The 16,805-nt window shown below is 39.8% G+C and overlaps 1 protein-coding gene across 3 annotated transcripts in view; it reads right to left on the reverse strand.

The window, feature by feature from the left end:
• The window catches only part of DMXL1 (Dmx like 1), a 692,618-nt gene that overhangs the window by 136,905 nt on the left and 538,908 nt on the right, over positions 1-16,805 (reverse strand). For 2 of the 3 annotated variants that reach the window (XM_029570948.1, XM_029570958.1), the window contains exons 29-30: positions 5,040-5,153; positions 475-653 (exon numbers count right to left, since the gene is read on the reverse strand). In XM_029570948.1, the coding sequence (XP_029426808.1) occupies positions 475-653; positions 5,040-5,153 (293 nt within the window). The remainder of the gene's footprint in view (positions 1-474; positions 654-5,039; positions 5,154-16,805) is intronic. The other variant, XM_029570967.1, reaches the window with a different exon arrangement.

A 16,805-nucleotide genomic window follows, 5' to 3' on the forward strand; every position in this document is an offset into this window, starting at 1 on the left:
TTCACAGCTAGCTAAAATATTATTCTAGGTTCTCATAAATTCGTTACTTATTATCTACATGCTTAGGAATGTTTCTCAATTACATGAATTGAGAGAGTTATACTTTTGTTAATTATTCCTGCAAACTATGTGTGAGAAATGCTACAGCATTTTATCTAGTCCTCAACAGCAGATATTACATAAGATTATAGTGCTGAGGGATGAGGGATGAGAGGACTTTGTTGACTGTGCTGGAAAGCTCTCTGCCTGCTGTGTTGGGATCTGCAAAAATGGCTGCAATTGGTCGAAGTAACCAGCAAATCTGGTTGTGGCTGACAGGGGGTAGAGCACTTCTGAGCCATGTAAAATATTTTATACATCCTGCTCTTAGTTTTATAAAGCTTTTACCAGCAGCAAGAGCACAGCATGAGACCCATCAGAAGAGTCATTCAAATGTCTTTCTACAGAAACAATGAAAACTTTTATAATAGTTACCTTTGCTATGAAATAATCCCAAATACTAAGTTCAGGAGGGATAAACTTTTCCCTGAAAACTGAAAAATCCTGTTCTACCACTGGTGATGTAGGTGCCTGTGGAGACTCTTTGGAAGGTATTTTTGATGAAATCCGAAACCACTTTTGTTGTTTGCTGTTATCGTCCACTGGAGGAGAGGCTAAAAACAAAAGAAAAATTAAATGCAATCAATTCAAGATGTCACTATTACCAAGTTTCATATAAAGATTTTTTTTTTTATTCTGTATTAGACTTTCAATATTTACATAAAAAAACCCCAACTCCTTTAACTAGAATTCTCTTAACTAGAGTTCTCAACAGTATGCAAAAATTCTTACTGTGGATATTTGATTACTTTACTTATTTGCTATCTCTTGGATCAGTAAAGAGAAGCTCAATTACTCTTGCTATACCAAACTAATGAAATTGGTTACTTCTGTAAGCAACAGTTTTTTCCTTTTGAAATTGTTCTGCCTTGTACACTATTGCTTATACTTATTTATGTGATTTAATTCTATACTCATCTCAGTTTTCTTAAGAACTCTACCAATATATAAACTTTTCCAGATTCAGTGCTTGTCATAAAACTATCTTTATATTCTGATCCAGGTAAATACTGGATCACACAAAGTGTTGTATACATGAGAATAATTTTACTAATATAATTGACTGTTTTAGAGCATCCCATGCCTGTCCAAAATTTCTGTCACAATAAGAGCTCTAATTATTTGGAGCAAATCTGCTATTAGAAGAACTCAGCAGTTTATTACTGTTTAATAGGGTGCAAGGCAGAACAATAAAGTTATACTCATTTATATTTCCAGACTGCCTTCCTTATACCAAAGTACAAGCCAAAGCTGTTTATAAAAATGATTTATGAGTATACATTAATGCATCATTAATCTAAAACATCAACAATTAATACTCCAGATAATGTCATGTATAATTGAAAAAAAAACCAACACACATACAAAAAGCAAATAAAGCCTAATAACTTGAAAAATCTGCACTTTACCTGTATCTTAGTCCTTTTACTTGCAGGTAAAAAAATAAATCCAAAGATTCCCCTTCCCCAAAGGATACCAATAGAATTCACTTACCTTCATCTAAGATGTACATATCTTTGCTGCAATGTAATGTATTCTCTGTTTTATTGTTTGAAGCTGATCAACTAACACAAACAGCATGCACATGCCCAACTTAAGGTATAATGTTAAGAAATAAAAACATACATTGAATAAAGTGTGTGTATGGAAAAGGACATTAAGGGAAAAAGTCTGCTTCTATGGAAAATAATTAAACTATTACATTACTGAACTATTTTTATTCTAGATTTCAAATTACAACTGAAGAGCCAGTTTTAAATAATTTTCTTCTTTTCAGCATTAATAACCAATTACCTAAAACTGTCATTTTAAAATAATTTGTACAAGCAAGTTGTAATATTTTCAAATTCAATGATCCTTCTGAATATACAGCACAATTAGAAATAGTAAAATGGCAGGATATACCGTAGTTTTATTATGCATTTAGAAAGCATCTTATACCGTATGTAGTAAGAAAACCTAATAGAATATTTGTGTACCAATTAAGATTTTGAAATATATTAAATTTAAAGGTATTTGCTACATCCCTTTTTCATTTGGTAGCTGAGGGATAAATTCTATGGCACATCTGAATAAATTTACATATTTATTGGCTATTAATATCACGTAATTTTTTTTTACATTAAACAAAACAGCTTTCCAACCCTGCTTTTGTCTCTGTATTTTATATTTTTGGGTGGAAAAAAGGAGTCTGAAATAGCACAAGGACTGTATCTCAAGGATAAGGGGATGAAGGAAAAACAGTATCTTGGAAGAGGAGAAAAAGGGTATCTCAGGAAGAGGGGAGACTGAAAAGAGGGGACAGGGGATGGGGAAAAGAGGTATAGATAGCAGGAATAAGGGATGTGGATTGGGCAGATTGGCACGGAGTGAGAGAAGAGGAAGAGATCTCTCCACTTATCCAGCTCCTGTGATTTCATGAAGACCTGGTAATTCTGTAACAAAGGACAGATTTTATGGACTTTGCCATGGTATTGTAGGCAACCAGAGTACCCAGTCTTGGCTGAACTCCCACTCTTTCTTACTTTAATGCAACTACATTAACAGCAAAGATTACAGGAATATAGTTATTCTTTTTCTGTTAGCAAACTGCTTCCTCTTTCTGAGTCTAAGGGCATCACATATGCAATGTAACCAATCTGCCATGATATACTATTTCCAAAACTGATCTTTCATATGGAAAATTCCTGTTTTAATGAGCTGTCCAATGTCAACTTGTTTTTATAAAGGTAATGAAACTAGAAAAGGTAATTCAAATGGTAAAAATGTCACAGTTATACATAATTACCAGTCTAAGCAACTGGTTTGCAGGAAACCTAACAGTCATTCTATATCACCAACAGCACAAAAAAATCCATTTCCAAACTTGTGAAACTTGTAAAAAAAAATCTGAAATATAATTCTCATCTAAACCTTATGCATATCTAAAAACAGGAAAGAATGTCAAGAAAAACAGGAAATACAAGAAATTTAAAAGATGGAATATATTTTGTAGAAGGAAAATTAATACTTCTGTAGATTGAGGCCCAATATTAAACCACAGAATAGTCTTAATATAGAGAATCAACAAACCAGAAAATTAGTAACTATGAAATACAGTTGCTTAAAACTAAAACACACTGCATGCATCACAAGTCAAACAATACAAAATTACACTATGACTATCAGGAATAAGAGTATGCAAAAAATAGTACCTTGAATTTGAATACAGTACAACTAAATGAACCACAGAGTTTGAAAAGCCAGCAAAAACACCACACTGGTTTAAGTTAGCCATAGTGGCTAGTAGTGACCATTCTGTTTGCAGATTAGTCACAGAGGGAAAAAAAGCCTCTTTCCTTCCCTCTCAATTATCCTCTTTTGACATGTATGTCAGCACATTTAAGAAAGAAATACACTAAAATTATTTCATCACTTAGGTCTAAAAATAGTATTTGGCATGCATTTCACATAAGTAGTTACAAATATTTCCTACAAGCCTGATGTGGATGGAAATGATGGTATGTACTGGATGTCTAACTACTGTAAAGTATCCTTGAACAGCCCAATCAAGCACCAAAGGATATTTTAAAAAAAATATTTGCATTATAAAATTCCTTGGAACCCAAAACACACAAATTTGTGCTCAATAGTGTTTTCTCTGCAGTCAAAAAATATATGTTAAATGGTTGTAAAAATGTCTAAATCTTCTAATATCCATGACTATCCCATACTCTGGACTTGCACAAAAATAAAGGCTAATAATAAAAACAAATATGTAAGGTGATATCTTTTTATTGGACCAACTTAATATATTTCTTAACCAGCTTTCAAGGCTAATAGTTTCTTAAATCAGAATAGAATGAGCAATTCTCACCTGAACAGAAATAGCTATTCTGGCTTGAAGAACAGACGATTAGATCTTGAAAGCTAGAGCCTGATATTTTACATTTTGATGTTTTTGTTAACCATTATTTCTATGCGTTCAAGGGGACTAACATGGCAAAACCATTACTTAATCCATATTCTGGATTTCTAAAGGACTTTGAATACAGAAATATTGATAATTCAAATTGTGTGTGTAGTCAGATTGACCAAGATCAGAAATCACATGAACTTTAAAAAGCTTCAGAGTACTCTGAATATTCCCACAGTATTTAATTTAAAGATTATGCTGGTTATAAAAAAGAAATAACTGATCTGAATTTCAACCCTTTATTTGTATAGAAATGTTTGGTAATAAAAAATTATTCTAATTACAAACTGATAACTGCACAAAAGTTTAGATTTCTAAGATACATGGTACATTATACAAATTTAGACCACATATTTTACCTAAATATTGAAGGAAAAAAATGTAACAATTTTTAAAAAATGACTACATGCAATATAGACCCAGCAAAAAACTCGTGGTTTGAAAAATAAAGGGGCATTGTCTAGAATGAAGAGAAATGTCTTATGGCTTTGGCATAGTGATTAGTAGAGCTAAAAAAGAAAAAAAGTAAATGAATGGATTTCTAATTGTTAATCTGAAATTAGTACACTGATGTACAGCACTACTACCAGTGCAAAACTGGCAAACTAAAAACTACTCTGAACATGTTAATTTTTCAGCACACTGAAAGTACTTTATGTATGCTGCATTTACATCCTCTTTTACTTTGTCTACACTTCTTTAAAAAATGATAGAGAAATCTGTGATGTGTTGATTCACAGATTCTTACAGTAATAATTAAAAAATAAGCAACTTTTCCTTGAGCTCTGGATAAACACTTAGAAATCCATATTAGTAATATGCACAATGACAGAACATGGGCAGTCCCCATAAACAAAACATTTCAAACTTTCTTCTGATCATTCCAAACAAACAAAAAAAAATCAAAAATTCTGCTCCTGCGTACACAAAAATCACACATATGCACACTGGGGTTAAATGACTAAAACTAATACTAATATCTTGCCTGCAAGGCTGGTAGGGCTATGAGTATTGATAGCTGTAAGGGCTTTGGAAAAACCAACACATTCCATGGAGAACACTACTACCTGGTGTGGGCTAGGCATAGAAAAGTGTATTCCTGCCAAAAGAGAAAACATACAGAATATGTACAGTAAAAAGGGAAACATGACTATTTTGAACTTCACTAGAACCTCAAATATGATCAGCTCTTAAATCAATTAATAATGTACTTTTCTACACAATTGTCAAATTAATAGACAGAAATTTAAAATCTAGATTTCATACAATCAGTGGCACCAAACCCCAAAGATAACATCTGATTTCAGAACTGCTCTTTACTTTAGAATTAGCAAAGGTGATTTTCAAAATGAGGCATAAAGTAGATATAATCTGACAGTAAATATCTTCAAGCCAAAACGAAGTTCATAAAAATATCTATTATGTTTTCCCTGGGGATAAAGGAAACACTCATGCAATGTGGTAAGATTCAAGAGAAGCTAAATTGCAATCAATGCTATTAATCTGAGTTTCACTTCATAGGAACTGAATCTCCTCTGACATGCAAGAGCACAGAGAATGGAGGAGAAACCTAGTGCTTAAGGTAGCAACCAGAATCAGAAAAGCCAGTGTTCTAATTCCGTTTCTTCCATTGACACAGCTTTTAAGTAACTTCCTCCTCTACTGCTTTAAATACAAACTTAGGAGTTTATTTACTAAGCAGCAAAATGGCAATAACTTGCTGTACTGGCCATTAGCACAAGTTATTTCCCAATACCATGAGTTATTTACCCATTTTGCAGATTATTGCTAAAACTACATCAGGTGCAATGTAAGATAAAGCATTGAGCTGTGCTGCATGAAAATCAGTTCATTACCATGACAACTGAAGAGCAACAGTGCTATTTTGAGAAAGTTAGCTATACCTAAAGTAGTGCAGCTAACTTACCCTCCCCCAGGAGCATCACCAGGCTAAGGTGCCTGGCTATGTTCCCGGGATGTTGGCTTGAAGGGGCCTGCAAGGCCCTTTTGTATGCTTTTCCTCCCCCCACTTCCTATTATAAAATCCCTTGTGGCCTGTAGGGGCAAGTAAAGACCCTGCACTAGCCCCTGGTAATAAATATTTTTAAAGTGCCATTATGGAGTCACTTGCGAGCCAAATAAAAAGTGGCATGATCCTTTAGCTTCTTTCTCCCCTGCAGGAAACGTGTACTTTTTTGGCTGACTAGGCTGTACCTGTTTAGGGAAAACCTATTTATTTATTTATTTTATTTGTATGTTTTTATATACCAAAGTTTAGCGAATGGCCTTCACTTCGGTTTACAGGTATAACAACAGTGTACAGAGAATCAACGGATTACATTCATAACTGTGGGAGGTGGCGCATGCCTACACTCCAAGAAAACAATTAGAGAACATAGGTTTATATGAACGGGCTTGCAGATTACAAGGTAACTGTGGGAGGGTTAGAAATAGAGAAAATATGAACCAATGTATAAACAAGATAAAAGAAATGAAGCAAAATAAAAATAAACAAAACAAGATAAAGTATGAACTATCCTACTATTAACAGTCTCAACTGGGTATGATGCTAGGTATACGTTTGGGAGGTATTTGAGAGTAATAAAGTACTTAGCGGTGAATAAGTTTCTTGGGGATGGAAGAGTGATCGTTTAGCCTATCCCTTCTTTGTAGGCTTGTCTGAAAAGCCAGGTTTTGAGTAGTTTTCTGAATATTTTTTTGTTGTTCTGTAGTCTTAGGTTTTGCGGTAGGGTGTTCCAGAGGTGAGGTCCGGCTATTGAGATTGCTCTTTTTCTTACGGTTCTGAGTTTGGCTGTTGTGACTGATGGGATGTCCAGTTGTGCTTTGTTTGTTGATCTAGTGTTGCGTTGAGTAGTGTGTTGTTGTATAATGGTGTTTAGGCACGTGTTTTCATTGTTGTGTTATTATTTTGTATTAGATTCTTTTTTCTCCGGTAGCCAGTGTAGTCTTTTTAGGACAGGGGTGATGTGGTCTGATTTTTTGTGGCTGGTAAGGATTCTGGCGGTGGCATTCTGTAGTATTTGGAGTGGTCGGATTGTTGATTTGGGTAGGCCTATCAGGAGTGAGTTACAATAATCGATGGTTGTTAAAATTAGTGATTGGAGAAGGGTTCTGAATTCCGGTTGGTTCAGGAGTGGTTTAAGGTGTTTTAGAATTCGAAGTTTGTGGAATCCTTCTTTGATTTTCATTGCAATGTGCTTTTTGAAATTCATCTCTGGGTTAAGCCATATTCCTAAGATCTTTTACTTTTTCATTTAGTTTGATGAGAGTGTTGTCAATTTGGATGGCATGGTTCTGGTTATTTCCGGAGTTTTTTCTTTCAAGTAGTATACATTCCGTTTTGTCCATATTAAGGCAGAGTTTCATTTGATTTAGCATGTTTTTTTATTGTATTGAGGTATGTGGCTGATAGTTTCATTGCGTTCTCGAGAGAGTTTGTTACGGATATGATTAGTTGGATATCGTCGGCGTACATGAAGTATGTAACGCCGAGACTGGAGAGTAACTGGCATAATGGCAGGAGGTATATATTGAACAGAGTGGCTGAAAGCGCAGATCCTTGTGGGACTCTAGTTTGTAGGGGGATGGTATCTGAGGAGTGGTTGCTGATGTTTACCTTGAATGATCTGTTTTGGAGGAAAGAGGTAAACCATTCCAGTGTTTTACCTGATAGCCCGATTTGTGGGAACAGAGCTTTAATAATATCTATTTGTTGACTGGAAGGGGCTTTTCTTAAAATTTGCCAATGCTCTCTTTAAGATTTGACTGCTGTTGAGTCTCTCTTGCTTCGCAGGCCTCATACATGTGATTGTCAGCTGTAAGACAGGAACTAGATCTGCGAATCACTGGACTATAATGATCATTTGGGTAACTAGTTTTTTCACACTTAAATTTGACTGAAATTAGAGGAGAATTTGGCTTTAGTTTCATAATCGTGGCTGTATTTCTCAGAGCACAGGAATGACATCATGGTACTGAGGGAGCAGTTCTCACAATGAAGGCCCAGAAAGTTAAAAAATGTTATACGTTTTATGTACTGTTTTGTTCAATTGTAAACCATTGTGAAGGCCAGCTCCAAACAACGGTATATAGAAACTCTATCCTGTAGCAAGAACCTGCTCTCCAGGTGATGCATTGTCCATTCGCACTGAGGATATCTCCCCAAGGCCTACTGCCCAGGAGAGAAGGGTTAGGTCGGCAGTCATAGTTGGTGATTCGATTATTAGGAATGTAGATAGCTGGGTGGCTGGTGGGCGTGAGGATCACCTGGTAACATGCCTACCTGGTGCGAAGGTGGTGGACCTCACGCGTCACCAAGATAGGATTTTAGACAGTGCTGGGGAGGAGCCAGCTGTAGTGGTACATGTGGGCACCAACGACATAGGAAAATGTGGGAGGGAGATTCTGGAAGCCAAATTTAGGCTCTTAGGTAGAAATCTTAAATCCAGAACCTCCAGGGTAGCATTCTCTGAAATGCTCCCTGTTCCACGCGCAGGTCACCAGCGGCAGGCAGAGCTCCGGAGTCTCAATGCGTGGATGAGACAATGGTGCAAGGAAGAGGGATTCAGTTTTGTTAGGAACTGGGGAACCTTTTGGGGAAGGGGGAGTCTCTTCTGAAGGGATGGGCTCCACCTTAACCAGGGTGGAACCAGAATGCTGGCGCTAACCTTTAAAAAAGAGATAGAGCAGCTTTTAAACCAGAACAAAGGGGAAAACAGACAGTCGCTCAGCAGCGCATGGTTTGGAGAGCGGTATCTTCAAAGGATACTAATGATGCATTAGAATTATGGCATCCCGACAGTGAGGTTCCAATAATTAGAAAAATAGTCCAAGTGTCTGTATCTAAAAACTCACCTGAGCTAAAAAAATTCTAACTTATCCCTCTCAATTAAAAAGCAGAATGAAAATACAAACAAAAAACAAACTTTGAAATGTTTGTATGCTAATGCCAGAAGTCTAAGTAGTAAGATGGGAGAATTAGAATATATAGCAGTGAATGATGACAGACTTAATTGGCATCTCAGAGACACGGTGGAGAGGATAACCAATGGGACAGTGCTATACCGGGGTGCAAATTATATCGCAATGACCGAGAGGAGCACCCGGGAGGAGGTGTGGCGCTTTATGTCCGGGATGGCATAGAGTCCAACAGGATAAACATCCTGCATGAGACTAAATACAAAATTGAATCTTTATGGGTAGAAATCTCTTGTGTGTCGGGGAAGACTATAGTGATAGGGGCATACTACCATCCACCTGGTCAAGATGGTGAGACTGACAGTGAAATTTATTTATTTATTTATTTTTAGTTTTTATATACCGAGGTTCCTGTATAAAATACATATCACACCGGTTTACAAGGAAATAAAACTGACGCCTTGTAGGGCGGTTTACATTGAAACAAGTAACAGATAATATAAAGGGGCATATATGAACTTAGAGGAAGTTAGAGGAAAATTACAGAGAATAAACATGTCAAGTTTAACTGCGATAACAATCTATTCAGAAACCTATGTACAGGAAGGTCAATACTTTTGGAAGAGAACAGAGATTGTATTCTTCCGGCTCTTAGATCTCCGGGAATGCTTTTGCGAAAAGCCAAGTCTTTAGCTTCTTTTTGAACGTAATATGGCAGGGTTCAAGACGAAGGTCCGGAGGGAGCGAATTCCAGAGTGTGGGACCCGCTGTGGATAGTGCGCGTTTCCTCAGGGAGGTTTTTGCCGGCTGGGTGAGTAGCATGTTCTTGTATGCACTTCTAGTCGGTCTATTGGAAATGTGTAGCTGGAGTTGAAAGGTAAAGTTGAGAGGAGAGATGTTATGTAGGGCCTTGTGTATCATCATAATGCTTTTAAAGTGAATCCTGCATTTAATCAGTAGCCAATGAAGGTGCTGGAGGATGGGGGTGATATGATCCCTTTTTTTGGTGTTTGTGAGAATTCTTGCCGTAGCGTTCAGGACCATCTGGAGTGGTTTGGTGGTGCTAGCGGGAAGGCCCAGAAGGAGAGAGTTGCAGTAGTCGAGTTTCGGGAGTATAATGGATTGTAGAACCAGGCGGAAGTCTCTGTAGAGTAGTAGTGGTTTTAATTTCTTTAATACTTGCAATTTAAAGAAGCATTCTTTTGTGGTGTTGTTAACGAACTTGTTGAGGCGGAGTCTGTTATCTAGGAGTACACCCAGGTCTCTTACTTGTGGCGAATTGAGGTCTTTGGAGGTGACAGGAGATTGGCTAGCAGTTGGAGTGATGGGTGGGATATAATTTTCAGGAGCTATAAGGAGGATTTCAGTTTTGTTTGTGTTTAGAACCAGGTTGAGGCTGTCGAGTAGGTTGTTGATTTCTGAGAGACAGTTGTTCCAATATGACAGTTTTGTGTAGAGATTCCACAATAGGGATGAGTATTTGTATGTCATCCGCGTATAGGAAGTGAATTAGCTTGAGTTTGGTGAGTAGGTGACAGAGAGGGAGAAGACAGATATTGAAAAGAGTGGGAGAGAGGGATGATCCTTGAGGTACCCCCATCTTGGACTCAATGGGGTGAGACTCTGTTATTTATCTTGACCTTGTAAAACCTGTTTTCAAGAAACGATTTGAACCAGTTGAACGCTGATCCTGTGATGCCTGTGTCGTCTAGACGCTGTAGGAGGCATGAGTGGTTCACGGTGTCAAACGCTGAGGAGAGATCCAGAAGTGCAAGGAGGCATGGTTGACCTTTTTCCAGATTAAAGAGAATTGTGTCTGATAGTGAGGCTAATAGCGATTCGGTGTTCCGGGTCTTATGGAAACCGAATTGGTTTGTGGTAAGGATGATGTTTTCATCTAAGAATTCTGAGAGTTGTCTGTTTACAATTTTCTCCATAATTTTGGCAATCATGGGAAGATTTGCTATGGGTCTGAAGTTGGCTGGGTCTGCGGTGGAAAGGTTGGGTTTTTTGAGAAGAGGCTTGAGCATTGCCAACTTGAGTTGGTTAGGGACATGGCCTTGAGCGAGCGAGCAGTTGATGATGTCTGCAACGGGTTTAGCAATGGTATTGGTGATGGAGCTCAGCAGATTGGAAGGAATGTGATCTAAAGGATGGGACGATGGTTTTATCTTCTTAAGGATGTTCTCTATTTCTAAAGTGGACGTTGGCTCGAAGGCATCGAGAGCCGCTGGGGTTGTATTATATTGTTGGGGGGTTGGGAGCGCTGGTTGAGAACTGGAGGTGATTGAGTAATTTGGGTGTGGTGATGGCCTCTTGAGGGGGGCGACGAGTGTGGTGATTTGTTTGTCAAAGTAGACTGCCAGTTCGTTGGCTTTGTTAAAAGCTTGTTCATCTGGTATGATGGGCGTGGGAGGTTTAGTGAGGGCTGATACATAAGAGAACAGAGCTCTTGAGTCGAAGATGAGGTGGTGTATCTTTCTGGAAAAGAATTCTCTCTTGGTTTTGTTGATGTCGTTTCTATATGAGTTTAGGCAAGATTTATAGGTGAGGAGGGTTGTTGTAGATGGGCTTTTCCGCCATTTGTGTTCCTTACCTCTGAGCTCCTGTTTGCGCGACTTCAGCTCGGGGGTGAACCAAGGTTTCCTGTTGTCTTTGTCTGGATTGAGAGATTTTGTCGTCATGGGGCACGCTTGATCTGCTACCTTGTTGGTGATGTTGATCCATGAAGTCGTGGCAGAGTTGGCATCCGATAGGTCCAGATGCACTAGTTCCGTGGTAAGATGCTAAGAGAAATTAGGGAAGCTAACCAAATTGGTAGTGCAGTAATAATGGGAGACTTCAATTACCACGCAACAACACTGGTGCAAGATCAGAATTTTAATCACCACAATTTCTATGGTGGTTATTAATTCCAATAATGAGAAGACTCAATATTTATAGTGGCAACTCCATGCGTTCAACAAAACAGAATTCGAACAGGTCCCCCGACACGGTCCCGTGTTTCGCTGGGCTGCTTCGGGAGGGACCAGGGGTATATTTTAATCTAAGACATAAAACAAATATCAATGAGTATAAACAATGGTGAAGAAAGGCTACACAGTACCGACCTTTACAAATGTACATACCTTTATGAAAATACCCGGAGCGCGCAAGCTCACACAGGTGTAGGGCATTTAAACACAGAAAAGGCGCGAACGTGACAGCTCTCGCGAGAGCTGTCAACTTACAGCTGGTCTCGGCGGATCCGCACAGTGACCACCCATCTAATAAAACAGGTTCCACTCAATTTCTTTATTGAGGCCAGAGGGGGCTACCGTATCTAGAATAAAAATCCATCTCTGCTCCCTCCTGCCTAGGATCTCGGGGTAGTTACCTCCCCGGGGAGGGCGGCGCACCACCTCGATCACCAGGAAGGAGAGATCAGAGATGGTATGTTCGCATTCAAGCCAGTGGGACACCAGGGGTTCATCAAATCTGTGTAAGCGAATGTTAGAACAATGTTCAATCATTCGAGTTTTCAACATGCGTGTCGTTTTTCCCACGTAGAGCAGCGGGCATGGACACTTCACAATATATATAACCCCTTTAGTGAGACAGTCCGAGGAAGAGCGAAGTTTGAACACCCGCCCCGTAAGTGGATGTGTGAATTCTGACATATTGGCTGTGTGGCTGCACATAGTGCAATGACCACAAGGACCATGTATTCCTGAATTGTCAGATGAATCAGTGAATGTATAAGTATGCACTAACCTGTCTCGTAGATTTCTGCCACGCTTAAAAGTAAAACGAAGCAGGCCACGTAACAGTTCTGTGAGTGAAAGTGCTGACCAGTGTCGCCGTATCGTCTCGGCAATGGAGCTCCCCATTATCGAAAATGGCAAAATACAGTTGTTAGATTCATCAAGCGAACTAGAGGATGGTAAAAATAGCCAGTCACGATTCATGTATAATGCTCTCTTAAAAGCTCTCTTGACTACCCTATGGGGATAGCCGCGGTCCAGAAAACGGTTGACCATAACCTTTGCCTGTGTTAAAAATTCCAGGCGGGTGGAGCATAAGCGGCGTAAACGTAAGAACTGGCCTGTGGGGATATTGTCGCGCAAGGCGCGAGGATGACAACTCTGATACTGTAGTAGGGTGTTCCGGTCAGTGTGCTTACGGTAAATAGATGTTTCAAAATGCTCCTGACCTGCAATGATCAAAATATCTAAAAAAGCGATTTTCCAGCGGTGAATACAAAAGTTAAATTGTATATGGGCATTGAGAGTATTGAGCCAATCCAAAAAACAATAAAATTGTATATCTGTGCCCATCCAAATCACCAAGACGTCGTCAATGTACCTACGCCAAAGGTAAATGAATTTGAACCACTCGGATGAATAAATAAATTGACTCTCAAAATTATCCATAAAGAGACAAGCCAAACTGGGGGCCATAGTGGCCCCCATAGCTGTGCCTTTAATCTGTTTGAAGTATGAATCATGGAACTGAAAAAAATTCTCAGTGAGAGCTAGTTCAGATAACTGCATTAGAAAGGAAGTGGTTACACGATGAGGTCGTGGGCGTTTGTCCAAGGTGTGTGAGATCACTTGAAGTGCCTCAGTCTGAGGTATATTTGAATATAATGAGATAACATCAAGTGTGACAAAAAAGAATGGGTTAGGGGGAAATGGCAGTTCAGATAGTATGGAGATCAAATGAGTGGAGTCCCTCACATATGACTGAATCAGCGACACGAAAGGTTTTAGGAAATAGTCCACAAACTGGGATAAGGGTTCAAGAAGAGAGCCAATGCCCGAGACGATAGGACGACCAGGCGGATGCGTCAGCGTTTTATGGATTTTGGGTAACGTGTAGAACTGTGGCGTGACAGGATGTGGGGTGGTGAGAAATTTCCCTTCTTTAATTGTAATAATATGCCGGTCCAATGCTTCCTGAACAAGTTGTTTAATAGTACCCTGTAGCTCTTCGGTGGGATCAGTCAATAATGGGCTATAGAATTCACGGTCACTCAATTGGCGAACAACCTCAGTATCATAATCAGAACGGTCCTGGACGACGATCCCGCCGCCCTTGTCCGCTGGTTTAATCATGATGGAGTGATCCCTGCTTAACGACATTAAAGCATGTGTCTCGTCTCTGGGTTTTACAGAAGGGGCTTTCCTTTGTCCCCACGATTAAGGGTGATATATTTGATGTATTCACACACCTCCACCGCTTTTTTCGCTTGCTGAGACTTAAATTATTCTTTTTGGATACTGACACATCTACGGATATGTCAGTTATGCGCCCGCGGTCTCGGTGGATCCCCCCAGGCCCTATTGATGTCTCCCTGGGTGCTTTCGAACGCCTAGTCAGTAGGGATGTATGCACGATTTTTTTATCCAAACGATTTATTCGTTACAATATGACTAGAGACGAGACACATGCTTTAATGTCCTTAAGCAGGGATCACTCCATCATGATTAAACCAGCGGACAAGGGCGGCAGGATCGTCGTCCAGGACCGTTCTGATTATGATACTGAGGTTGTTCGCCAATTGAGTGACCGTGAATTCTATAGCCCATTATTGACTGATCCCACCGAAGAGCTACAGAGTACTATTAAACAACTTGTTCAGGAAGCATTGGACTGGCATATTATTACAATTAAAGAAGGGAAATTTCTCACCACCCCACATCCTGTCACGCCACAGTTCTACACGTTACCCAAAATCCATAAAACGCTGACGCATCCGCCTGGTCGTCCTATCGTCTCGGGCATTGGCTCTCTTCTTGAACCCTTATCCCAGTTTGTGGACTATTTCCTAAAACCTTTCGTGTCGCTGATTCAGTCATATGTGAGGGACTCCACTCATTTGATCTCCATACTATCTGAACTGCCATTTCCCCCTAACCCATTCTTTTTTGTCACACTTGATGTTCTCATTATATTCAAATATACCTCAGACTGAGGCACTTCAAGTGATCTCACACACCTTGGACAAACGCCCACGACCTCATCGTGTACCCACTTCCTTTCTAATGCAGTTATCTGAACTAGCTCTCACTGAGAATTTTTTTCAGTTCCATGATTCATACTTCAAACAGATTAAAGGCACAGCTATGGGGGCCACTATGGCCCCCAGTTTGGCTTGTCTCTTTAAGGATAATTTTGAGAGTCAATTTATTTATTCATCCGAGTGGTTCAAATTCATTTACCTTTGGCGTAGGTACATTGACGACGTCTTGGTGATTTGGATGGGCACAGATATACAATTTTATTGTTTTTTGGATTGGCTCAATACTCTCAATGCCCATATACAATTTAACTTTTGTATTCACCGCTGGAAAATCGCTTTTTTAGATATTTTGATCATTGCAGGTCAGGAGCATTTTGAAACATCTATTTACCGTAAGCACACTGACCGGAACACCCTACTACAGTATCAGAGTTGTCATCCTCGCGCCTTGCGCGACAATATCCCCACAGGCCAGTTCTTACGTTTACGCCGCTTATGCTCCACCCGCCTGGAATTTTTAACACAGGCAAAGGTTATGGTCAACCGTTTTCTGGACCGCGGCTATCCCCATAGGGTAGTTAAGAGAGCATTATACACGAATCGTGACTGGCTATTTTTACCATCCTCTAGTTCGCTTGATGAATCTAACAACTGTATTTTGCCATTTTCGATAATGGGGAGCTCCACTGCCGAGACGATACGGCGACACTGGTCAGCACTTTCACTCACAGAACTGTTACGTGGCCCGCTTCGTTTTACTTTTAAGCGTGGCAGAAATCTACGAGACAGGTTAGTGCATACTTATACATTCACTGATTCATCTGACAATTCAGGAATACATGGTCCTTGTGGTCATTGCACTATGTGCAGCCACACAGCCAATATGTCAGAATTCACACATCCACTTACGGGGCGGGTGTTCAAACTTCGCTCTTCCTCGGACTGTCTCACTAAAGGGGTTATATATATTGTGAAGTGTCCATGCCCGCTGCTCTACGTGGGAAAAACGACACGCATGTTGAAAACTCGAATGATTGAACATTGTTCTAACATTCGCTTACACAGATTTGATGAACCCCTGGTGTCCCACTGGCTTGAATGCGAACATACCATCTCTGATCTCTCCTTCCTGGTGATCGAGGTGGTGCGCCGCCCTCCCCGGGGAGGTAACTACCCCGAGATCCTAGGCAGGAGGGAGCAGAGATGGATTTTTATTCTAGATACGGTAGCCCCCTCTGGCCTCAATAAAGAAATTGAGTGGAACCTGTTTTATTAGATGGGTGGTCACTGTGCGGATCCGCCGAGACCAGCTGTAAGTTGACAGCTCTCGCGAGAGCTGTCACGTTCGCGCCTTTTCTGTGTTTAAATGCCCTACACCTGTGTGAGCTTGCGCGCTCCGGGTATTTTCATAAAGGTATGTACATTTGTAAAGGTCGGTACTGTGTAGCCTTTCTTCACCATTGTTTATACTCATTGATATTTGTTTTATGTCTTAGATTAAAATATACCCCTGGTCCCTCCCGAAGCAGCCCAGCGAAACACGGGACCGTGTCGGGGGACCTGTTCGAATTCTGTTTTGTTGAACGCATGGAGTTGCCACTATAAATATTGAGTCTTCTCATTATTGGAATTGTTAATAACCACCATAGAAATTGTGGTGATTAAAATTCTGATCTTGCACCAGTGTTGTTGCGTGATACTTGCTTATGTGCAAGGGTTCGCTCCTTCTTCATTTAGACTTCAATTACCCCAATATTGACTGGGTAAATGTATCATCGGGATAACGTTAATGGATGGAATAAATGATAG

This window comes from Rhinatrema bivittatum, chromosome 1, assembly GCF_901001135.1.
Source record: "Rhinatrema bivittatum chromosome 1, aRhiBiv1.1, whole genome shotgun sequence".
NCBI lineage: Eukaryota > Metazoa > Chordata > Amphibia > Gymnophiona > Rhinatrematidae > Rhinatrema > Rhinatrema bivittatum.